Source organism: Carassius auratus, chromosome 10, assembly GCF_003368295.1.
Source record: "Carassius auratus strain Wakin chromosome 10, ASM336829v1, whole genome shotgun sequence".
In the NCBI taxonomy this organism is placed as follows: domain Eukaryota; kingdom Metazoa; phylum Chordata; class Actinopteri; order Cypriniformes; family Cyprinidae; genus Carassius; species Carassius auratus.
In genome coordinates this window covers 13,663,722-13,683,997 of record NC_039252.1, presented here as the reverse complement: position 1 = coordinate 13,683,997, position 20,276 = coordinate 13,663,722, and the positions used below count along the sequence as shown (strand labels likewise).

The 20,276-nt window shown below is 37.5% G+C and overlaps 1 protein-coding gene across 1 annotated transcript; it reads left to right on the top strand.

The window, feature by feature from the left end:
- Positions 1–734: 734 nt before the first annotated feature.
- trim37 (tripartite motif containing 37) lies at positions 735–19,083 on the top strand. Its single transcript, XM_026273822.1, has 25 exons — positions 735–897; positions 1,558–1,640; positions 2,702–2,803; positions 3,258–3,298; positions 3,642–3,758; positions 4,263–4,350; positions 4,550–4,672; positions 5,256–5,379; positions 5,458–5,525; positions 5,894–6,018; positions 6,318–6,368; positions 6,450–6,531; positions 6,607–6,683; positions 6,768–6,947; positions 9,795–9,909; positions 10,178–10,375; positions 10,718–10,854; positions 12,833–12,915; positions 13,511–13,687; positions 13,786–14,076; positions 14,512–14,676; positions 15,003–15,195; positions 15,901–16,016; positions 16,335–16,475; positions 17,753–19,083. Exons 2-25 carry the CDS (start codon positions 1,620–1,622, stop codon positions 17,809–17,811), a joined length of 2,874 nt encoding a protein of 957 aa, XP_026129607.1. The 5' UTR covers positions 735–897; positions 1,558–1,619; the 3' UTR covers positions 17,812–19,083.
- The last annotated feature ends 1,193 nt before the right edge of the window (positions 19,084–20,276 follow it).

Here is a 20,276-nt window from a genome sequence, read left to right as displayed (position 1 = left end):
AGTCTGGTAACTCAAATATCTCTGAAATGAGTTGAATTGCGTCTCATCGGGTATAACCTGAATGTAACGGTTTAATTTGAACACGTTCATATGGGAGTTTGAAACTGGTTCATTTAATGAGCAGATCTTGTAGCCCCACCAAACCTGAGTGTGGTACGATGGTTCCTCTGTACCTGCAGTCCTCCAGAGCTTCTCAGTATAGAATACAGGTCACTGTCTCTCAGGAGAGTGAAGACGCTCCACAAGATACATACCGAGATCTTGATCTACGATGCAAATACTCTACATTTGCAGTCATAACTCAGTCAATACCTGATAGTAATGTTTGTTTGGTTATTTAAGGCATTTATAAAGCTTGTACTGTATGACTTTGAATTAGAATAATTTGGTAAAAATGCCAAATGTATGGCACATCACCTACTTTTCATTAGTTTAAACTACTTCAACTTTTCCTGTTACACCAGAAAACAACTACATTGTGTCATCTTGACAAAAGATTGTAAATCCGATACAAACTCCTAAGAATTTGGTTACAAAAAACGGTTAAATCCGTTAAAACCGATAAAAGCAAAAAGCTTAAATATTTAATGTTGGCGCTTTTAAGTAGGCGTGTCATACCGCTAGATGAACCGCCCACTCGTAATGCACAATCGTGATTGGTTAATGCTAATCCACTCAGCTACCAACAGTAAATACGATTGGTGGATTCGGTTTTCCATGATGTCTGACACGGTCTCCCATGGTGACTAACATTGACATATAGGCGCTACATTCGCTGCTTGCTGCTGCTAGTCAATAAACAAGCAGTCTGATGTTACAATACTTGTTCATAAAACACTAAATTAATACCGTTTGATGTAGACCGTTGGAGTGACGGGTTCGAGGGCAAAATTAAAGGTAAATGCATTGATATATACTAGGTTTTTTTGTATGGTGAGTTTTATGCAAACCCTCATAGCTAACTTGCTAAATGCTAACCTGCGCTATATCACCTGCTAGTGTATGCACCGTGCATTTATTTATAGTTTGCATTTAAATTTTTTACTGTTTATCAGTCGTGTCGTATCCTCTCTGTATTGTCATCGAGTTTTTAAGCTCGCACGTGAAGGTGTTTCTTGTTGGATGTGCTCAAATATTGTCCCTGCAGGCATTTTAAATAAATTACAGTGTTTGTTATTGAAATGGTCGCTATGTTGCCCATTTATGGATTACTTGGTTGTTAAAGTCAATCATCTTTTACTATTTCTATCTTGTATCTGATACCGTTATTTGCCTTATAAAACCATGAAGGCCTCCATTTGATGTTGGCAGATGTATCCTGCAGCACTTAGGCAGTTCATGTAATCTTGTTTATTTCATCCTGTGTTTTGGCCATCTGCAGTCATATAAGCTCATACAGATGAATGCCTTCTGTCACTTGTCACATCAGCTCTGATTTGCCAGGCATTCATAGAGCTCTACTGTAGACTGTTTTTCAATAGACTGGCAGACTGTGCATTATACTGCTAAGATGTGAGCGTCTGAATAGTCTCTGCTCTCTTTTTTTTTTTACTGCAGTGAAAGCAAACCAAGATTCTCCCGTCAGGAATATTTGACTGTAAGACGTAAAACTGGCTGAAATGGATGAGCAGAGTGTTGAGGTATGTTTACAGTAGGATGTTTGTGTATGTTTTATGATTTATGCTGGCATCAAGTTGCCTTTCGTTTAAAGACAAAAAACTTTAGACACAGAACATTACTTTCAACCTTTAGCCAAACAGCAAAAATCTGTCATCATTTACTTGCCCTCATGTTGTTCAAGTATCTATTCCTTTTTCTATGGAACACAAAAGGTAAATTTATAAGAAATGTCCTGAACACTCTTGTCATTATAATAGAGATTCAAGACTCCCAGATGAAGAAGGAAAAAAAAGAAGATGTTTTAAAAGTTATTAGGGATCTATAAGATTTGTGTGCTATATTACATGCTTGAATTGCACAAAAATAGTAGAATAATGCACCCAAAAATTTAAATTTGCTGAAAATGTACATCCCTACAGGTCATCCAAGATGTAGGTGAGTTTGTTTCTTCAAAGAAATTTAGCGTTCCGTTGGTTTGTTCATGAGAGTACAAACAGCTGATAAAAACATCACATTAATCCAAACGATTCCATTCCATCAATTAATGTATTGTGTAGTGAAAATGTTTTTTTAACATCAGACTGTTGACATCAGACTAAAGTCCTCTATCCATAATGATGAGTTCTCCAGCAAAAAGTCATTTCATTTGACATTTGAGTGAAATACTTGTGTGCAAAGATCACTATAGTTTAATGGATTATTTTGTCCAGAAGTAATGGATGCAAGTTAAAATGTCTTAATGTTGGATTTGTTTCTTACTAACATGCAGCTTTTCACTTTACAAGATTAGTAGTTTATTATTAATTCAAGACCATTAACTGATTGACTGGAATTGTGTAGTTTACTTGTGGATTGTTATGATGGCACCCATTAACTATACAGGATCCATTGGTGAGCAAGTAATGTAATGCTCATACTTCTCCAAATCTGTACAGATGAAGAAACCCCTCAATTTTCAGCAAATTTATATTTTGGGGTGAACTATTCCTTTAAGAACATAAACTCTTTGATTATTTTGTAGTGAATATTATTAGTCTCCTGTTAATTTAGTAATGTGTTCATGTATCAACTAACTCTTTAGAGCATAGCGGAAGTCTTCCGCTGCTTCATTTGCATGGAAAAGCTGCGTGATGCCCGTCTCTGCCCTCACTGTTCCAAACTGTGCTGTTTCAGCTGCATCCGGGTGAGCAAACACATGCATACACACTCATTAACAGCACAATGATCATACTACACACAGCCTAGAGAAGCTCGCAGTGTCTGTCTAATTAATCAACGATCTCTCTGCTCTCTTTATTGTGTCTGCTTGACAGGACATGACTAAAATCATACATTGAGGATTTGGTTGAATAAGATTTCTTAAGCATGTTTATTATTATTATTATTATCATACACAAATATTATACATGTCACATTTCACTTGTGATCTGACAGATATATTTCAGTTGTTTTTGCCAAAACACTTTAAGTAATGAGCAGTGTAGATTTAATGCTTTCCAAGTGCACCATGTTGGGAAGAATCCCAATAATAAAACACATCATGTATTTTAATAAGTGACCTCTTATTGATTCGGAGGCTAAGCCAAGTTAGCATTTATAAAAGAGTACATTTTCCTCTTCTGTTTTCTTCCTGGCAGCGCTGGCTGACTGAACAGAGAGCTCAGTGTCCCCACTGTCGGTAAGTTCTGAGGTTCTATTCAGTTTAAATGATGTTTTGAGCTCTGACGCTCTTTGAAGTAAATCTGCTGGATTAAGTATTGATTTTTCTATTGTTAGAGTTTACAGAATGAGATCATTTCAGGGAAGCACTGATTAGTTACATTAAGGGAACCGCAGCCAAAAAAAAAAAATAACTTTAGACAACTGGACCAGAGCCACCTGATATTTGGCAATAAAAACACACTTGCATAATTGCCAAAGCAGTTTGAAGTGTGTTCAAACCACAGCTTTATAGTTAAGTGTTTTTAACAAACATACCGGTATATGGTTCTTTTTGCTAATCAAGCTGGTGTTGTATTCAGAGCTCCGCTTCAGCTGAGGGAACTGGTCAACTGTCGCTGGGCAGAGGAAGTGACTCAACAACTGGACACACTGCAGCTCTGCAACCTCACTAAACACGAGGAGAACGACAAAGACAAGTGAGTAATACTGAATATTAATACTGTCTTGACAGATGCAGTACAGTGTTTTTGGCCCTGTGGAATAACTATATATAATATTAAATGTGCAATATATACACTACAGTTCAAAAGTCTGGGGTCAGTAAGTGTTTTATTTTTAATTTTTTATTCTTTTTTTAAAGAAAGAAATGATTACTTTTATTCCACAAGGATGCATTAAACTGATCAAAAGTAATGTTGTAATGTTACAAATGTCTATTCAAGTTTGTTTTTTTTTCATCTTTTTTTTCACATTCTTAAAGTGTACCACAGTTTCAACAGCATAAATGTTTAAAACTTTATTTATATTATGGCTTTTCAGACAGTATTTACATTTTCCTTGGAAAAATAGGCATGGTCAAATGTTTCCATATCGAAAAAAATCATGCGCCATGTTTGGTTTTCATGTTCTGGGATGACTAAGTGACCATTTAGTGTAGAGCTAACACTCACTGTCACTGATTCTCTCTTCTCATCTAACAGGTGTGAGAACCATCATGAGAAGTTGAGTGTGTTCTGCTGGACTTGTAAGAAGTGCATCTGTCACCAGTGCGCTCTGTGGGGAGGCATGGTGCGCAATTCTGAATTCAAAACGTATTAGTCAGGCTGGTGAATTGTCATTTCCTCGGATCCTACTGTGTTGTGCTAAAACATGACGGGTCACACATTGGAGCAAATTATCAATGAATAATACTGGGCCTAATGTGAATGTATGTCAGGTTGTCTCAAACAGGAACTTGCTTTTCTCCTCCTCCCCCTCCTCTCCACAGCACGGAGGTCATACGTTCAAACCCCTGGCTGAGATCTACGAGCAGCATGTGACAAAGGTGAACGAGGAGGTGGCCAAGCTGCGGCGCCGGCTAATGGAGCTGATTAGTCTGGTTCAAGAAGTGGTAAGCCCCCTCGCTTCTCATTCCCGCCCACACGGAGCCATTTAGATCTGTTTTGAGTTGACTGTTTGTAATGGATGCTAGTTTACCAGCCACAAATCCCATTTAGATGGAGCTGCTAATGACAAATCAAATGTTATCTAATTACATGTATTCCTGGTTTGATAAGTGCTTTCGAAGGCGTTTTACATAATGTAGAAACTCCAGGACGCCAAGAAGCCCACACAAGTCCATCAGCTACTGTTTATAGCGCCTGCGTCAGGGGATTGTCCTATAGAGGGCGCCACAGCACTAAACACGTTTACCTTACATGGACAAATACATCTAACGGATTTGAATTTTTTCATTTGATCAAAATCCAGTAAAAAAAAAAAAAAAAGTAATAATTTAAATGTTACTACAATTTAAACGTCAGTGATTTCAGCATCATTGCTCCATTTTTCAGTGTCACATGATTCAGAAATCATTTTAATTTGGTGCTGAAGAATTTCTATGGGAGCATGTTTGGGTGTCCACATACTTTTGGCCTTGTGATCTAAATTGTGAAAGCTCTGAGAGCTATACTTTTGCATTTGATGTTTTTCAGGAGAAGAATGTTGAGGCAGTGCGAGGGGCAAAGGATGAGAGGGTGAGGGAAATCCGAAATGCTGTGGAAATGATGATAGCTCGGCTCGATAATCAGCTCAAGAACAAACTCATCACTCTCATGGGTACATACATGCTTTTGTTCTGACAGTTTTCATGTTATCTGACATTTGAGGTCTAATGTAAAGTTGATGCACCCACAGGACAGAAGACCTCTCTGACACAGGAGACAGAACTGCTGGAGTCTCTGCTGCAGGAAGTGGAGCATCAGGTGTGTGGCTCAGTAAAATAAAGCAGATGTGCAATGGAGTTACAAGTCATGTTAGAAGAAATGTGCAATTCAACTACAATTAAGACCTGAAAAAAGTATATATAACTTTTTTTAATTATTATTTTATTTTATTATTATTATTTATTAAAGGTTTTAAAGTAGAATGGGTCAGATAAGAAAATGTGATTTAACCAAATGCTAATTCTGAATTTTATGTGAAGTTTTCAGTTCGGCTTGTCACTTAATTTATGCAGTTGCAATCATTTTATAACTAAAATATAGCTTTAAATTAGACTTTAGAAGAATTTATGACTGTCTCAGATGTTTGTAGACTTTCTGATTTGTGACTAGTGTGTTTTCCCTCACAGCTGCGTTCGTGCAGTAAGAGTGAGCTGATCTCTAAGAGTCCAGAGATCCTGCTCATGTTCCAGCAGGTTCACAGGAAACCAATGCAGAGTTTTGTGACCACCCCTGTCCCACCAGACTTCACCAGGTACACAAACATAGACACTTTACCGTCACACACAGAGATGAGATATCTGTACGCTTGAACTTTGGCGCTCTCTGTGGCAGTCTATGAATAATGAATAAACATGCACACCTGTAAAAACAACTCCAGGCTTATAAAGCCATTCAATCATAATGTCAATTTGTTGGCCAATGTGGCATGCTATTTCTCCAGTTAGATAAAAAAAAAAAAAGAACACTTAAAGTTTGCGGTAAACTTGAAGAGACATTCCTATTTCGATTTGTGAGATAAATTGCTCACAGTCATATTTCATTTCTTCTCAGTGAGCTGGTCCCTGCCTATGACTCGAGCACTTTTGTTTTGGCAAACTTCAGGTAATCACACTCCCTTTGTCTTTCCTTTAATTAATTGTTTTTCTTGCGTCATTTGAATCGTTGTTGTCTCATTGCCTTAAGTACTCTGCGGCAGAGAGCCGACCCCGTCTACAGCCCCCCGCTCCAGATATCAGGCCTGTGCTGGAGGTTGAAGGTTTATCCGGTAAGTTTGTCACCCGTAACAAATTCAAATTTACAGACTCTTCCTATTCTCACAGATGTTGTTGTTGTGTTTTAGGATGGCAATGGCGTTGTTCGAGGAAACTATCTCTCTGTTTTTCTAGAGTTGTCAGCTGGGCTCCCAGAGACGTCCAAGTAGGCTGCACTTGCTGTCCTGTCATCCTGCTGTGCAGTGTCACAAATATTGTTTTAGAAGCTAACTGGTTGAATTTCTTCCAGGTATGAATACAGGGTGGAGATGGTTCATCAGGCCTCCAGTGACCCCACCAAAAACATCATTCGAGAATTTGCATCAGACTTTGAGGTGGGCGAGTGCTGGGGGTATAACCGGTTCTTCAGGTTGGACCTTCTCGCCAGTGAGGGCTACTTGAATATGCAGACTGACACTCTTGTGCTCAGGTGCGACCTTGCAGCTGAATTTTAGACTATTATGTAATAATAATAATTCATTTTCTTTAAATGGTGCCTTTCATGCCATGGTCACCTTACAGCAAGCAAATTGGTAAAAACAGTAGTTAAATAAACAAGTCCTGCGAGCATTACAAAGTTCAACGGCTGAACTGCATACATACGTCATAAATGCAATAAAAGCTGAATAAGAGCAAGTCATAAGAAAGCCTGGGTAAAAACATAAGTCTTAAGATGAGATTTAAAAGTGTGAAGGCTGTGACCGTTCCAATTATTAGGGGGAAGAGAGTTCTATAGACGAGGGGCCGCAAAACTAAAAGTTCTTTCTTCCATGGTGCTTAAACATATACGTGGTGACACAAGAGAGATCGAGTGTAAAGACCTGAGTGCTAGAATGAGTATAGATGCGGAGAAGGTTGGTAAGACACAGTGGAGCAAGGCTGTGTAGTGCCTTAAATGTGGGAAGCAAAGTTTTAAAATCAATGCAATAATTTACTGGGAGCCAGGGTAAATGTTGGAGAACTGGAGAAATGTGCTCGGTCCTAGAAAGAGCACGAGCAGAACGAGAGTTCTGAACCAGTTGGAGTCTGTAGAGAAGTTTAGAAGGAAGACCAGTAAGGAGATCATTATCGATGTCCACAGTAAAAGAATCAGATTTAGTCGAAGTAGATTTTGTACCAATAAGTAAAACCTCAGTTTTATCATTGCTGAGTTCTAGAAAGTTTGCTGAAAGCCAGTCTTTAATTTCAGCTGCACATCTGGTCAAGGAAGGTGGAGGAAAAGAGCTAGAGAGTTTGGTAGAGGTAAAGCTGGGTGTCGTCGGCATAGCAGTGATAATGGATACTATATTTCTTGAAAATATGGCCAAGAGGCAGTAAATCGATGATGAATAAGAGTGGGCCCAAAACAGAAACCTGAGGGGCACCTGTAGTAACTGTAAATGGTCTTGATTCAAATTCAGAATGAGTGTGATCGGTAAGACCTAAACCAGGACAGAGGAGTGCCAGTAATCCCTAAGTGATTGAAACAATTCTGTCCAGGAGTATCTTGTGTGAGTTCATATCAAAGACCACACTAAGGTCAAGTAGGAGAAGGATTGTAAATAAACCAGAATCAGCTGCCAATAACAAATCATTAGTTATTTTGAAAAGAGCAGTCTCTGTGCTATGGTGGGGATGGAAACCGGATTGGAATTGCTCAAATAATTTATTATTTGGAGAGATGATTGTGAACTTGAGCTGCAACGCATTTTCCAAGATTTTAGAAATGAATGGCAAATTAGAAATTCAATCCAGTTCAAGTTATTTGTATTGTGCTTTTCACAATACTTTTCCACAAAATTGTTGCAAAGCAGCTTTAAATAAAAATTAAGTTTCACCAATATACTGTATTTAGTAGTAGTTTGTCAATGGTGACTGTCAAGTTGATGTACATATGGCAGAAATGTAAGGTAAAAATCAGTTAATGACATAATCAAACAGACTATGAACACTATTAACAGCAATGATTATATGTTGCAATCAAACTTATGGGAAAATTTGGTAGTTCTGTATGTTGTTTCAAGGTTGGCATCATTTGAGGTCCTCATTTGGCATCATCTCTTCTCAGGAGTTCTGGATCCAGACTGGAGCTTGTGTAAATGCTAGTTACCATGGGATGTCAATCCCATGACAGAAACGGAGAAACAAATAGAGACATAATTAGCGTAGCTGCTGTTCCAACAAAGAAAAAATGATTTGTTCAACCAAGCTAAAGAATAATAATGTGCATTTGATCAAATATTACTGTATGAGATGCATTATGTGAACGCTTGGCTAAAGAGATGTCTTTAATCTAAATTTAAACCGAGAGAGTGTGTCCGAAACCCGAAACATTATCAGGAAGGCTATTCCAGAGTCTGGGAACCAGATGCGAAAAAGCTCTAAATTGGTTGATAATTTAAAAAATTTGACAGATCAGTCCCTGATTTATTTAGTATAGGGGTAATGATAGTAGTTTTAAGAGAAGAATATACAGAACCAGAAACCAGTGAATAGTGAATCATTTTACTAATTTATGAAGGCAAAGATGGTAAAGGGGCTTTAACTAAATGAGTAGGCAGTTTGTGGAGCTGACAATTAGTAGTCTGAGATTGACGCTAAAGTGTACATAAGAGACGAACGCAGGTCTACACAGGAACCCAAAGATAAAAATGGCTCAGAAGAAAACAAAACCCTGTGCAGTGCAAACATTAGGAAAGAGTGGATGAACTTTATTTTTTAATGAAGTTAAAAACATTTCAGTCCTTTTGTTTAATTAATTTTACTGCAGATTCGTTTACAAAGCACAATTCCAAGTGGGATTTTCAGAAAGACTGAAACTTAAAAAAGGATGCTGTACTGACTATATTGGATCTGACAGTAATGTTGCAACACAGTTTTGTGACTAACTGTTTTTGTTACGTGATCACTATTTCTTTGTCTTTGTCAAACATACACAACTATAAGCCAATCATAGCAGTGAGCATTTACTTCCATTTCTACAATCCACCATGACTATTCAAACGGAGCGTTGTTATAAACAGGACAGAAAAGAGCCTACTAAAGAGCTACTACTACATCTGTTTTTGATGCAAAATTCTTGATAATGGCTTGACAGCAGAGAACGGTACAAAAAAAATAATTCATGACCCATTTAAAGCCTGTTGACACAGGAAGCATACAGTATTTGTGTTTAATGGGATGGGAATGGAATTTCCTCCTCCTTTAGAATTACCATGAAATGCATGATATACTATCCAAGGATATATACAGTGTATGCTTCATTTCTCATGCTCTGCATTTTCTATTAATCTCCCAGGTATCAAGTGCGATCACCTACGTTTTTTCAGAAGTGTAGAGATCAGTATTGGTACATAACTCAGCTGGAGTCAGCCCAGTCCAGCTACATTCAGCAGATCAACAACCTAAAAGAGGTTAGTGGTAAAGATGCTAGTTTTATGTTACCCTGAATACATCCTACTTAGAAAATGCGTTATTTCAAATGGGAACCAAATTTGAAATAGCCACTTATTTCTATACAGACTGTAGCGAGTGTTATTTATGAATGCATTAGGTATACGTGTAATATTTGTGCTGTAACATGTAATGCCTGTTGATGTTTTTAAACTTAATGAAGAAACACGTTTTCCAAACTGTGTTGTCTCATGTATGCGTTTTATATTTTGGCGTATTTCTGTTCAGAGGTTAGCTATAGAACTGTTCCGTCGGCAGAAGTCCAGGAGTTCTTCTCCACTTGATCGGCGTCTCTGCCCCACGACTTCCTCCGGAAGAGACTCCCGTCAGGGAAAGAGCTCTGTACTAGAAGAAGGGAGTCAGGCAGCGTCAGCAGAGACTAAAGAAGATGAGGATGAGGAGAAGACCCAGCATGATGACTCTAATGTAAGGCCTGTCAGAACAGCATAGTGAAATTCATTATTATTTCATATTATTTTTAGCAATAAAATCAACTTTTTGAAAACTAAAAACTCCCCCAAGATATTATCCATCATTTCATCATAGCCACATCTAAAACATATTTTACATCATCAATTGCTTTTAGGCATGTGACATTCAAATCATATTACACTCATTGTGATCTCGAAGGAAAACAAGCCTACATGTAATATAGTGAACCTGAAGCCCTAACAGCCACGTTACTTGAATCATTTTTATGCTCGAAGCTATTGGATGTTATATTGCGCACATTAGGATCAGTTTGCTGATGTGTTGATGCAATGTTAGGAGTTGTCTGACGGGGATCTGGAGGTGGACTGTCTCACTGGAGATGAAGATGTCAATCCTCTGGACGGTAGTAGCACCTCTGGGAGCTCCACAGCCACCAGTAACACAGAGGAGAATGACATTGACGAAGAGACCATGTGCGTACAAGATTTAAAAACCTCTTTGCTAAAATTTCAGAATGTGTTTTTTTGAACCATTTGAGGCCCACTGTTATAGTCACCAGTATGGTTAAAAAAAAGTAATAATTTCCCTTAATTTTGTGCTTTTGTCTTGATTTCCATTTCATTTTGAATGACAGTCTTGATAGTCTCTGTTCATTTTCTTTCTTTATCTGGAAAAATGCAGCTTAGAGTTTTATTCTGTTTGTAGAATTTTATTCGAAAGAAAGAAACTAAAACAAATTTCTAACAAAATGAGGGTGAATAAATAATGACAAGATTTTTTTTTTTTTTTTTTTTTAATTTCTTTTAACCCAGGCAGAATCAAAGTAATGACTAACAGTTCCTATGCAAACCTTACTGAATGAGCTATAATTAGAGAAATTAATAATATTAATATTATTCATTTCATTGTGGGCTATATGTAGATAATGTAGGTCTTTTGAAAGCATTTCTGGCAAAATCGTGATCAGCTCTTATAGTGATTTTCTATTTTTTTCCTTAAAGCAGTACTCCTCATTTGCTAGGTCACGTTCTCATGGTGTGGTAAATACTAGTGTACTAAGATTCTCACACGAGATGGTGCTTTATGTGCCATAGGGTAACAGCTTTTTCCTCCCCCCGGCTGGAAAGCACAGTTTAATTAGGGCTGCTTCCTCATTTGTGACAGGCATTCCCTCGTACTCTGTGTTTAACCAGAGAGCTGTTCTTTCTGTCCTGTCCTATCACGATCTGAGAGAATGAGCAGTATTGGCAGCTTTGACTTGTGTAGGCTCTGTGAGAGCGCTCGTGTTTCTGTAGTGAGGTGTTGGAGTCAGAACCTCACATGTTTTTGCTCATGCTCCAGGCTACCGCCCGCTCACACTGCTCTCAAACACACACACTGCTCCAACCAGATGAGACGAATGAGTCATCAGAGCCTCTGCCTCCTGCTTACAAATGCTCGTTCTCACAGTCTCTGGATTTTCCAGTGTGCACACACACACACACACACACACACACACACACATGCTCTCTTGCTCTCAAGCCCACGCACATTCTCTCACACCTTTGACTCTATTTGCTGGAGTGTTTTGTGTGAGCTCTTCATGTTGGCTTTGTAAAGGTGCCCATGCACTTACCGTTACCCAAATGTCAGATGTGCCGCTTATTCAGGATAAAGTAGGGGAAAGAGGGAATTATGGGGTGTTAGGCACTGTTTACAACTGGTATTATCATCTCAAATGGGTTTCCTGTGACCACTTGAGATTGCATATGGACTTGATTTTTGTTTTATGATCACATTTTCCCCATTTAAATCAGCAAAAAATGGAAAAGTTCAAAACCTTTGTTTCAGCACAGTTGGTTTACCAGAGAGTAGGTGGTTGGTCATGTTTTTCCAGGATGCTTCATGACCGATTAGCAATTTCAGGACAAATGCAATAATGTCCAATTATATATGATTGATTTCATTATTATCTACTGTGTAAATACTAGCAGGGTAAGCAAACATTTGTTTGATGTATCTTTGTGGAGTCGAAGCTCTCAGCTTCTATAAATGCTGTAGTGGAACCGCTGGAGAGGACTGAGTCATCATACAGTTGAGCCTGAGACAATGGTGCATGTTACCCTTACACACACACACACACACACACACACACACACACATATACATACATATTCAGCAGGATGCTTGGAGGAGAATGCTATCATCACCCCCTGTGGAGCAGCTTATTTCAGACTATACCACTTTTCACTATTAACAGGGGGAGCCACGCAAACGAATCCTAACTATTTAAAGCATGCGGCGATACACTGGGGACATAATACCAGCCACACCTCATCTAGCTCCATTGGGATCCAATTAATCATTCAAAATCTAGAGCTGATTTGGTTATGGATTGTGGATTTGTGTACTTGCTGCTGACATTCTTCTAGTACTAGAGAAATAACACAAGTTTTTTTAAATCTGTTATAGGTCTGGTGAGAATGATGTGGAGTACAGTGGGAATCTAGACCTGGAGGAAGGTGAATTACCCGATGATGTTGCAGGAGCAACAGGTGAACCAGAGTTTCTCTGTCCAAGCGGCCTCATTGATTCAAATAATGCTGTTTCTCTAATGAAAAGCGAGTGTCATGCATATGGCAATCTGGTGTGTTGAAACACTTGGCTTTGAAGTGTCATCGACTGTGACACCCTGTTAATCACTTGTAGTGATGTAACGGAGCTGAATTACCATATCAGCCTTTGAAGATTGACTGCAGAATCTGCAGTTTAAAACACTGTCAGAGCTTCTGCTGCAAGACTCTTAGTGCTCACAAAATTGAAATTACATTTAATAATTCTCATCCAAAAAATACCTAGGACTATAATGTTGTATAGTCATTTGTAACTATATGACTGATGTAATAAGTTAAAAAGTAAAACATAAAATGATGTGCCAGATAAATCATTAATAATAAACAATTACATTTCACTACAAAGATACTCAAGATTGATTTCCATTGTGACTTCATTTAAAACTAAAACTTAAAAAAAAAAATCTGTATCTTAATATAAATATTATATGAAAAATTAAACCTATTTAATATATATATATATATATATATGCTAATCTTACACCGTCTGTACTAACTGTCTCCCACTGCTGGTCAGGAGGTTCTGGTGCAGGTGCCCGGGGTTCAAGGAGAGGGGCAGGTGCAAGCTCAGCCAGCCTCCTGGAGATCGACCCGGTCATCCTCATCCAACTACTGGACCTGAAGGACCGCAGCCATATGGAGTCACTGTGGGGGATGCAGCCCCGTCCCCCTACATCTCTCCTCCAGAGCCAAGGTGGCATTGATGTGATCAGAATTATGAACATGAACTCACTCTGAAGTGACCGTATAGTTGACGTGATTCATGACTCATTAAACGTTTTTGATTGACAGCCGCTGCAGTGCCTTCTCGTAAAGAGCGTGAGCGTCGGCCTCAGGCGGTGCGTCGGTCAGCCCCGGACTCGGGGGTCCTGATCAGACTGAAGGCTCAGATGGCAGAAGTTCGCAGTAAGATGTCAGACGTAAAAGGACAGCTGGAAGCGCGCAGTGGACCCGGTAGAATCCCCTCTCATGGAGCCGCAAACCACGAGCAGGGCCCCTCCATGGACTCTGAGATGGGACCCAGTCGCAAACCCAGCGATCTGCTCTTCAAAGCGCCCGTCTCATCACGACACTCTCGAAGTGGTATGACACTGATCTAGATTACCTTATATGACGCATTAAAACGAAGTTTTAGTAACATGAAGTTTAGATTAAAATTTGTATGGCTTTGTAAAAGTTTTTTTTGTACAAATAATGCAGTCTTTACAATTATCATGCGCTCCTAAAACTGATTGACAATTGTATTGATTTTTAAATAATGAGCAAAATGCAATGAGTATTGCATATCACACTGCACAAAACGTCAAAATGAGGCAGCAAAAGGTCAGGATATTTATAATGTTACAAAACATTTTTATTTCATAGTTCTTTCTGTTAGTCAGATAATCCTGGAAAAAAGTTGCATTTTCCATTTAAAAAAAATACTAAGCAGCACAACTTCTTGAACACCAAATCAGAAAATTAGAATGATTTCTGAAGGATCATGTGAAGCTGAAGGATCGTGTGACTTTGTTTCAGGAGTGAAGAAGGCTGGTTCTCCTAAACAGGAGAGCGCGGGAGCTTTGGGTGGACTGTCGCTGCGCAGGGCTGTGGATGCTGGGGAGAAAGAGCTGAGAGGAGCTGGACGAGACTCTCCTACTGAACCTGCTCCTTGTCTCAGAGAGGGAGCTTCCTGTTTGGATGGTCAGTACACTACACTTAACATCAGTCAACATGTTTTACTAGCATTGCATTTTAGCATTGCATTACTAGCATAAGCATTGCATTTTAAAGATGCCATGTCAATCTAACCTAACCAGCCTTACTGTGACTACTTAACTAGTTGTTCAGATAAAATATGAAAATATGCAGTTTTGCTCACCCCAAGGTGCAACAATCACTGTGAAATTCTTCCAATTATGCTAGGAATAATCTGAGAGTTGAATTTTGAGAGACTTCTGGAAAACTCAACCCTGATATTACAGCATGTATTCAAATCGTTTAGAAGTGACACTATCTGGGTTTCGCAGGCTCGCTGAAAGCACGCAGTGTGCAGAGTTCTCCTCCCTCGCTGGGAAGCAGCTCCTCTTCCTCTGATAAGCCCTCTGGCTCCAAACACGAGGAACTTCCGTATGGAGCTTCAGCTTCAGACCTGTTCAGCGTCACAGGCCTCAATGGAGCAGCTGCTCCTGCCACCAAACAGCGCAGGACTCCAGCCATCGGGTAATATACAACAGCACAGTGTATTGTTTGTGTGTGTGTTTCCAGTCATAAACAAATGCCGTAAGTGAGCTTGAATGAAGGTTGCTGTTTTCAGATCTAGAATAGACGTTAAAACGCGCAGCCCCTTGGTTTTAATTTGTCATTAAATTCATTTTTATGAAGGAATCTAAAATCCCATGCTACGTGTTCTGTGTTAACCTAACTGAGACTTGTTATAGCACTTATATATCATTGCTCTTTTTGTTGTTTTTGATTGCTTCCACTGTCTTCATCTGTAAGTCGCTTTAGATAAAAGCGTCTGCTAAATGAATAAATGTAAATGGAATGTAAATGGAACCACAAAACCAAGTGTCAGTTTTTTTAAACTGAGATTTATACATCTGAAAGCTGAATAAATAAGCTTTCCATTGCTGTATTGTTATTAGGATCGGACAGTTTTTGTCCGAGATACAACTAGAATCAGAAAAAAATACATAAAATCCAAATACTGACAGGTCTGGGCAACTTTAAAGTTGTCTAAATGAATTCTTAGCAATGCATATTACTTAGCAAAAATGCACGGTGTTTTTTTTTTTTTTTTTGGCTATTGTTAATTTATAAACACTTTTTTTATTTTATTTGTTTTTTTTATTCAGGGCTATTTTTTATTTTCACATAAAATGGCATAATACACAATGGCTTTTTTAATAAGGTTGTATCCCTCAGGTCTGGCCTGCTGACAGACAGCTCTCTTAACTGTGACCGAGAGGGTTCCGGCGAGATCCATCAGTCACTGCAGTCTCTGGCTGAAGCATCCTCTTCCTCTTCATGCCCCGATGAAGGTGAGACATGGAGATCCGTTCTTGAAAACTCAAAAACAGGAAAAAACATTGGGTATAATTATTCTGCAGCAAGTTACACTTGTGTTGCATCGATGAGTCACTGCACACGCAGTGAAGGAACGCCACTGTCATTTAACTGAACACCAAATTAGAGGAGTTCTCAGGAAATTACATTTATTCAGGTGCTTCATGAGTAACACTCTCTTACTGTGCAATAGGAAATAAAGCACTACTAATACTAAATAAGAAAAAAAAACATTTTCTCAGTACTGACATCTGAAGGTAAGTTCATATAAAGGTATGATTTTCTGTCCATAGGTCTGCTCAGCCAGACGCAGCCCCACCATGTGCTGCCGAGCATGAGCAGTGACAGCGAGCTGGACTGTGACACCGAGGATGAAGTGGTGGCTCTGGAGGCTGGAGACTGTGCGTTTGACAGCAGATCTCTACCCTGCACAGGTTCATATCCCACCACACTTCACTGCTGCTGTTAGCTAATACACTGAAATATGTGCAAACTGTTGGCTGGTAGCACTCAACTTGTCTTTTACTGTTCAAATTTAAACTTTATGAAATGTCTTTTGCTCATTCTGACTGCATTTATTTGATCAAAAATAGAAAACAATGAATATAATATTGTGAAATTTAAAACAACAGTTTTCTATTTTCTTAAACTTGAAAGTATAATTTATTCCTGTGATGCTTGCGATGCTTACTATATATACATTTTTTGAGCCCGTGATACTTTTCCAGGATTGTTTGACGAAGAAAAAGTTAAAAAGAACAGCATTTTTAAAATAGAAATCTCTTTACTATCGATTTTTTTATCTGTTTTAACACATCCTGGCTGAATAAAAGTATTAATTTATTTAAAAAATGAACATTTTAAACATACTGAGCCCAAACTTTTCAATGGCAGAGTAAATTAGAATCAGTCTTACTAAAAATTAAGCAAAAAGCTACTAATTATAACAGAACAATGGAAGCTAGTTTCCACCATGGAATAACAAATAAAAAAGGTAATTGCAACTTTTTATCTCATAATTTGGAAATTTTTCTCCATATTCTGACAAAAAAAAATAAAGAATTGCAAGAGATAAAATCAGAATTTGTATTTTTATGTTTAGCAATTCTGTAATAAAAAACTGCAATAATTGTTGATGTTAACTGAGGGAAAAACTTAAATAGTGAATAGAAAATGTGCAATTATTTATTTATTATATATATATATATATATATATATATATATATATATATATATATATATATATATATATATATATATAGAAGGATAGATAGAGATACATAATTTTTATTTTTTTTAATAATGTATCCCGTAGTGGAAATGCGCTTTCATACAGAAGTAATACAGACTCACAGAAATGTCTATTTAACATGTCATTGTCAGTTCAAAAAAACTAATTATGAATGTAATGTTTATTATTTTGGGGGGTTATTATTTCTTTTTAATTTTGGTGGGTGAAGATGCAGATTCTTGCAAAAAAATAAAATAAATAGTTCTATATTAGGCAAACACCCAATCACACAGTCTGTATGACAGATAAATATAAGTGCTTTGTTGAGTTAAAAACCGAGTGAGACTGGTCAGCCACCTGCTTAGTCTGTCATTATCTCCCAGACACCAGCGGAATATAATATTAGGGTATTGCAGTATATAATATGACCGTACAGACTGTGTGTGGTCTGATGAAGTGGCGTCTGTGTCTGGTTCTCAGGCGAGCAGCTGATCCCTGATGATCTGAGCTTTGTGACTGGAGACACCACAGAGAGATGATCCGCCACTGGGTTACAAAAATGTCTGCAAGTCACACGAATCCTGTGTCGTCTGCCACTGAATGTGCTCTTTACTTGTCTGTGCACTTACTTTGTTCAGAACAGGACTATATGTTTCTGTGTGCTACTGTATGTTATTTCAGAGAAACTACTTTTGGGATAGTAAAGATCAAGTTGTAGGTTTTTTTGCCTTGCATTTTGAAATGCATAACATTCCGTTATAAAACTAGATGTATATATCTTGTTTGTGCATAACTATTCATATTACACATTTTCTTTATTTTTGCAATGTTGTTTATTGTCAAAATCATAGGGAGTTGCCAAACACCTCAATAACTTGAGTTTTCAAATGTTTGGCACATCGAGTCAAAGAATGTCAGTACAGGTGCTGCTCTCTTACTTTTTATCTGGCTTATTCTTTGTGCAGTTATAATAAATATATATATATATTTTTTGTTTGTTTGTTTAATGTAGCTTGTGTGTGTATATATATTAAGCTGTCCAGAACACAGTTCATAGATTCCTATACCTAAAACGTTTACACTGACTAAATGTCTGCAAAAAGGGAACATGGAGCCGTTCAAACAATTTCCACAATTATAATTTTTAATATATTTCAAATATGCATTTATTTAGCATTGCACAGCTTTATTTCAAGCACTTTTGAACTTCTTAATGCTACATTCCCTTGTTTGTTGTTTCCTTAAGTTATTTTTAGCATGTTAACTCAAATAAAGGCAGTTACATACTTAAACCAAAGTCTCAGGAGGGTCCAAGTCTGTGTGTTTGTGTTGGTTTGCGTTGAGTTTAGACAGAAAGCATTGATGACGTGCTCTTACGGCAGCAGCAGCTGGGTAATCACTCCGTTCTGTTGTGAATAGATGTGATGTCATCAGCAGCAGCAGCTGGGGAGTGATGCACATATATTCAGTTCAGGTCACGGTCTTTCTCTTTGCATGCACAGCTTTCGCTCAGTGCAGTCTGTTGAATTTGTGAATGTTTTGTTGAAAAGTGTACAGCGAGTAATGCATTGCTTGTGCTGTTTAATTATTGGTTTAAGAAGTGCTTTATGCAAATACTTTTTTTTTTTCACTTCCCCTTCCAGCATGTTCTGCAAAGTGTAAAACAATGATAACAGTGTTCCTGTGACTATTCAATGTAAAGCTAATTCTTTTTTTTTTTGTGCTGTAATAATAATGTTCCTCTTTTGATGTTTGTTTCATGTGAGGAGTAAGGGAGCAGTCTGCTCTCGGTGTACATTTCTAGTTTACTGTTTTCTTCTCTAGCATGTTTTTAAAGATCTGGGGGCCCAAAACAAACTGGAGTATATGCACAGTATGTACTGTATATTTGTCTGGATTAAAAACTGAACAAATAAATGACGTAATACTATCATTATAATGCTTTTTTCCTTTGAATTACATTATTTACCCTAGTGAAATGTTATAAAGTCTGCAAAAAATGTTAATAAGAAGTATAAATTATAATCTTTTTTTTTTGTGTGTGTTAAATTGAATGCTTGTATTATCTTTTTATGACAGTTAATCAAGTTTTTTGTTTTGGCATTCCAATTTTTCTGAAAGGATTTTGAAGATGCATTATTTATATATTAGTAGTCAGCATTTGAAGAGGCATTCAAAGTTTAAAAAAAGTTAATCAAAGTTGTCTTAAGACAGGAGCACATTTTGGTTTAGGTTTTAGGACTACTTTGATAAAAGGTTTTGATCCACTTCAAATGCTGACTAGTGTATACAGTATATAAATATGTATGTATATACATGTTTAATATATGTATAATATAAAGCAAACAATACATTTGCGTGCACACACACACACACACACATAATATATATATATATATATATATATATATATATATATATATATATAGATAGATATATAGATATATATAGTTTTAGTTTCATTTTTAGTTTTACCTTTAAAAAAAAAAAAAAAAAAGTGAAATATGACCCAGATTTCACCAGCAAATATGTGAGAATATTCTTATATGTATAAGAAAATACTGGGAAAATAAATATAATAATAATAATCTTATATTTTATGTTAATTTAAAGGTTCCGTTCTTAGTGATCCCATGTTATAAACTTTAGTTATTGTGTAATGTTGTTGTTGGAGTATAAATAATATTTATATATTTATTTAACACAATTCGCCTACAACGAACGACCAGTTTGCACTACATCCCTCTAGTTCCTGCAGAAATGACGTCACTAAAAAATTTTTTGACTAACCTCCGCCCACATGAATTCACAAAAAGGGGGCGTGGTCTTGTTGCGCTCGCACGTAGAAGGAGGAAGAGTTGCGTTTGAAGAGGGCTTTTGTCTCCATGTCGTCGAAACGCTGTTATTTTCATCTCGGAGTCCAACCACCTTTGTTTGGTCTTCCCAAGGACGCTGTACTTGGAGATTAATGGTTACAATTTATGTTTAACTCTGTTCCCGAAAA